Source organism: Branchiostoma belcheri, unplaced genomic scaffold (genome assembly GCF_001625305.1).
Source record: "Branchiostoma belcheri isolate BF01 breed outbred unplaced genomic scaffold, Haploidv18h27 scaffold783, whole genome shotgun sequence".
Classification (NCBI taxonomy): domain Eukaryota; kingdom Metazoa; phylum Chordata; class Leptocardii; order Amphioxiformes; family Branchiostomatidae; genus Branchiostoma; species Branchiostoma belcheri.
In genome coordinates this window covers 472-5,830 of record NW_017804446.1, presented here as the reverse complement: position 1 = coordinate 5,830, position 5,359 = coordinate 472, and the positions used below count along the sequence as shown (strand labels likewise).

Sequence of the window (5,359 nt, the reverse complement as noted above, 5' to 3'; positions counted from 1 at the left end):
CGGCGAGTTGCAGAACTCCAGTCAGAAGCTCTGAGGAAGGTGTCTGATAGACATCGAAACGTAAGCAGGTGAGAACCTTACTGGTTGTGTAAGAAGAAAATTCTATACCCTAAGTATCTTCCAACCTGATGAAATTATTTACGGCATGTTTAAACCTATGTGACCATGACCTAAAAATACAGAATGCTGAACGTCTTATCCGTGAAGGACCTGACATGCATCATTGTTTCGAAATGTAACTTTGTTGTTTTCACACTGTCGTTCGACTTTATGATGTGACATTGAGCTCTTCAGAAGAGAAGTAAATAATAATGATTGGTAGAGCAATGCTGTATATATGTTGGTAGACCTTAAATAGTAGCAAATCATATAGGGTGAGCATCTCTAATGCAAGCATGCAAAGATTTTTTTTATTGTCATTTGCATTGCATGAGTTAATCACAAATGGCGTTAACATCCAAAGAAAAAGTCTAAGCTGAACCAGCCCCCACTAAGCCCGAGGCACAGTCCCCGAAGTCTGGGTTTCCAGGAGGCTGGACAGCTGTAAAAATAGACCTAACCCTGAGTAAGCTGGATGTTCTGCCGGAAGCAAGTCAGGTAACTTCAGTTTACCATTAGCTCTGTTTTCAATGTTTACATACGACGTAGTGCATGTAGTTAAGATTGGGAGAGTCTCAAGTTTGCAAGCTGTGCTTGTTTTGTTGCAGAAAATGCTGTTTCCAACAATCATAGTAAGGTCTCATGTGTCCGCCTGTTGGTGTTCTAGATGGTTGGTGTCAGCTGGTCGTCATGTTGTTTGATGTTAGCCTCTGGATTTGCTGTAGAGGAAACACAAAGAATTGTACTGCAAGTCAAATAATTATATTTTTCTTTTAATCGGTGTCGACCAGAATACAAAATTGTTCAGATTCTCGAAGGGACATTAGCTGACTTAAAAATGTCCAGTGGAGACTTTGGAACCACGTCACCCCTACTAAAAATAAATATCTTGGCTGAAACATATCACCACAGCATAAACAACACGAATAAAAAATATGTGTGTGTTAGACCAAGTCGTCCGAGAATCTTGTCCAGTACACAGTTCTCACCCGCGGACACGTAAACAAGATAATCCATCACAGATGGCCGCGGTCGGCCTTACAAATACTGAACCTTGGCAAGTTTTGTCAAGAACTGTTAGAAAGGGCGCTTAAAAAATTAATGTCGTGTCAGCATAGTACAGAATGTTTCCTACACACCAGGGAAACAGGTCTGGACAAACTGACATAGTGGCGGGGCAAATTCCACCAACGGCCGGCCTTACACAACACGGCGTGGCTCAACTACACGGCAGAATAAATTAAACTTTTCTCTACAGGGACTTGTCCACATCTACAAACGAGTAACTTTCACACCTTTAAGATTCAGTCTTGGTAAGTTGCAAAACAATGAAGAACACAAACACAAAACAACCAGACAATTCCACACCCACCTCACACCACCGCCCTTCCTCTCCAACTGAAGCTGGATCGGTGTACGACGGGATATTCTGTATATGTATCCATCCGCTCCGGACTAGTACTAATTGCTGTATACCAAGGCGGGGATATCATACATCAAGTTGTATAAACAAGCATGGTTATAGTACTTTGCTACTGGTCAGAGTCGGGAATTTATGACAAAAGTTCAAAACCGAACACTTAAAACCAGATGCTGCGAACTTGTCACGTACTACTTTCTGGCGGCACATGTGTACATCCTGCCTGAGGAGGGCATGCGGTGGCGTGGGCTAGCGAGGCTCACTTGGGGTCTGTCTGTACATGTTGTAACCTGGTCCGACACTCGCTACACGGTAACCCGCTACGCATTACTGACATATCTACGCTCGCTATTATTTTTGAGAAACAGAATTACGACTGGAGTAACCGTTTCGGAAAGTAGCAGGAAAGTCGACGAAAGACGTCACATCACACATAATCCTCGTACTATAACTTAGTATAAGCTCCATCTGTTCTTACATTTACAACTGTCTTTAGAACCGAGAAGAAGCAGAACCTGTACATATTCGCTTTTACTATAGATATATTTTAGTCTACCATGATCGCCATCTGCCGTGACCTGTAGTTAGTTTGCAACTAGCAAAAATGTACAAGAAAGGTCTTTCATTCATTATGTTTACCGAAGGAAAACATTTTGTTTTTGCTCCATTTCTTCTTCTGTTCCACACACTAACCTCTGACCTTGCCAATGGCCTCTTTTGTTGACGTCTGTCACCATAGTAACTGGTGTTGGGTTACATAATGTAGCAATTTCATAGTAGGCATGTAGACTCCTGTCACCATATACATGCACAATGTATGCGAATGTGTTTGAGTAAGAATTAACAGCAGACCGTATCTGAAGGTAAATATTTCATGCATTTGCTTCGCAAATGTTACTTTTCTAGTTAATTGACTTTTTTTCCATCCCCCTCAGCCTGCCCCCTCGCAGCAGATGGTGCTTGCCCACGCACCGCCGCCGCCACCGCCTCCACCACCTGCTGCTGCGCCGGCTGGCTTCTTCTTTGGACCTCCTCATCCTCATCCTCATGCTCCTCACCATCCTCTGCCGGATCCTCATCAGCCTCCTCCTCACATCCACAACCCAGCCATCAACCTCCCTCCAATCCCAGGTAATCCTCCACCCATCCCAAACCACCTTCCCCAGGCCACACCTCCTCCTCCAGCCAACAACGCACCTCCAGCCAACAACGCACCTCCAGCCAACAACGCACCTCCAGCCAACAACGCACCTCCAGCCAACAACAACGTACCTCCAGCCAACAACAACGTACCTCCAGCCAACCACAACGCACCTCCAGCCAACCACAACGCACCTCCAGCCAACCACAACGCACCTCCAGCCAACCACAACGCACCTCCAGCCAACAACGCACCTCCAGCCAACCACAACGCACCTCCAGCCAACAACGCACCTCCAGCCAACAACAACGCACCTCCAGCCAACAACAACTCACCTCCAGCCAACCACAACGCACCTCCAGCCAACCACAACGAACCTCCAGCCAACCACAACGAACTTCCAGCCATCCCAAATCCAGCTCCTGTCCAGAACGCACCTCCCGCCATCCAGCAACCGGCCGCCAATCCTCCTCTCGCTCTTGTTCCTTCTGTTGCTGTCGTTCATCCTATTGCTCAATCTATCCCTCAGCCTGTTCCTCCCCTTCAGCCAGCCGGCCAGCAACCACCTGCGCAGCAACAGAACAACCAACAGCAACAGCCTGCGCAGAATCAGCAGCAACAACCTGCAGGAGTAACTCCGAGTAAGTGTTTTATGTGTTTGTAAGTCTGCATGTTGTGTAGCTTAATTAAAGTTAATGCCAGATTACGTTTTTGGTGGCCTTTGTAAGTGTAAGTGTGTATGTTTGTGTGTGCATTTGTACGTATGGATGTGTATGAATGTGTGTGTGCATGTGTCAATAAAGTTCTGTGTGTGTATATATGTGTGTGTGTGTGCATGTGTGCGTGTGCGTGCATGTGTGTGCAAGTGTGTGTGTGCATGTGTATGAATATATGTGTGTGTGTGTGAGTGAAACAGAAATTGCCCTAAGGTTCGGGATACTTATCTATATCCATCTATTCATTGTTCCAGCCCTGACGAGGAATTCGCCCACGAAGGCCGTCCCAGCGTTACGGTAAGTTGCTGATTTGCAGATTTCATCACACCTCACACTGATTATGATGGCTTAAATATGGCTGAGCTGCACAACAATAGACCGTTCCAGACCGAACGCGTCGAATCCCTATTCTATTCCGAACACCTCCGTCAAACTCAGCACGGGAAATCTAAAAGCAGCAAACTAGTATCGGGCCGTTAGCCGTTTTTCTTCGGCAGCCAAGAGCCCTTCCCCCGCTTATCTAATTAGAGCCAAGGAGGAGTTGGGCCCAGGAGAATTTGTCCGGCCCTAGTTGTATTAAGGGCCAGCAACCCCCCCCCCCTCCCCGTAGCGGTAATTTAGACCCGTGGGCGAAGGGTCTCCTGGCTGCCGAAGGGAATTGCTAGTGGCCCAAAACGAGTTTGGCATCCAGGGTACTTACAATTGTACTGACAACATGTGTTTTTCTCACAGACCAGGATCCACATTTTCAGTGGGAAGGCCCACGGGCCCGCAAGAGGCCCCGGCGAAACTGAGGAGTAAACTAGTAGTAGATGTCGGCCCCCGTCGTGGTTCAATGAAGAGTGATGGGCCCTGATGTACATGGCTTCCTTCATCCCTCTCAGGGTAAGTTTTTTATACTATTTTTATACTTTTTTTTGTATACTATCATGAAAGTTCATCTGTGTTGGTAGTTATGTAATATTTGACGTCTACTGCGTGCCTGCCATCAAGCAGTACTGGAAGGACGAGAATACAAGAACCCTTCGAGAGTTGAAGAACAAAGAAAACGAAGGTAGGAATATTATTTCACACGCTGGAATTTTGAGCCATCGCTAGGGCACGTGATTCCCCAGGTGTATGACACCCCAGGTGTGTCGTCAGGTGGTCCAGGTGGCACGTGGATGACTGGATCAAAATGCCCGTTGTCGCTTCAAGGAAAGCTTGAAATGGACAATTGAGAGCTGTATTTTAACAGATGTTGGAACGCCTGTTCGCAGAAAAATGCTCTACAGTCGAACACATTCCTTAAGTCGCCCATAACTGATGTTAGCACCAAACGATTGGAATGCAGAGTCCCCCAGACGGGTAGCACAAGTGGACATAGGACAAAAGTAGGACACTAGTTGCACATTTCTGGTCGGCTAGCCCCTGAAGTTGGAGTCCAGTTGCAGGGAACAGCACATGGGCATGTATGGCTGCTCGGCTGGATGTGGAGCGCCAATGACTAGATTCATTGATCTTGGATTCTGTTTTCGTAAGGAGGTGAAATCTCTTGAGGACAGAAGGCAGGTTGTCGTGGGCTTTCCTAGTGGTGCAAGCAAGAAGAATGGTGGCGTTTGCCCCTTCAAAGGTCTAAAGAAAGAAGACGTTCTCTGAGACTTGGAGGCTACAGGAAAGGATTATGAAAGTACAGGGACCAAGTCTGTCATTGAACAGGAGTTAAAAGACCACTTACAGGGCATAAGTCATGAACTGGTACTGTGCTTTGGAACGCAAAATAGCTCTAATAGCAGATATCAACCTCCCAACATATGAAGTGTCTCCATGTGAGGCACTGCACGTCACAAAGGAACACATCGAAAATGTGCTGGTGGAGTTGCCACATCACCTAACTCCCAAAGACAAGGCCAACATGACTGCCACCATGAAAGTACTACAGCAAGACAAAGAACAGCTGCGCGGCATTGACTACCGCAAACACCTCATCATTGTCACTGCTAC

General features: G+C 46.7%; 1 protein-coding gene across 1 annotated transcript; it reads left to right on the top strand.

Moving 5' to 3' along the window:
- The first annotated feature begins 2,076 nt into the window (after positions 1–2,076).
- On the top strand, positions 2,077–4,177 carry LOC109485838 (formin-like protein 3). The gene is made up of 5 exons (XM_019789510.1): positions 2,077–2,102; positions 2,455–2,650; positions 2,686–2,808; positions 3,190–3,291; positions 4,109–4,177. The coding sequence occupies exons 1-5, from the start codon at positions 2,077–2,079 to the stop codon at positions 4,175–4,177; spliced, it is 516 nt and encodes a 171-aa protein (XP_019645069.1).
- Positions 4,178–5,359: the final 1,182 nt, after the last annotated feature.

Coding starts and splice junctions, on each gene's coding strand:
- LOC109485838 (XM_019789510.1), top strand. CDS start 2,077: ATGATCGCCATCTGCCGTGACCTGTA. Junction 2,651..2,685: donor CAACCTCCCTCCAATCCCAG/GTAATCCTCCAC, acceptor CACCTTCCCCAG/GCCACACCTCCTCCTCCAGC. Junction 3,292..4,108: donor AGCAGCAACAACCTGCAGGA/GTAACTCCGAGT, acceptor TTTTTCTCACAG/ACCAGGATCCACATTTTCAG.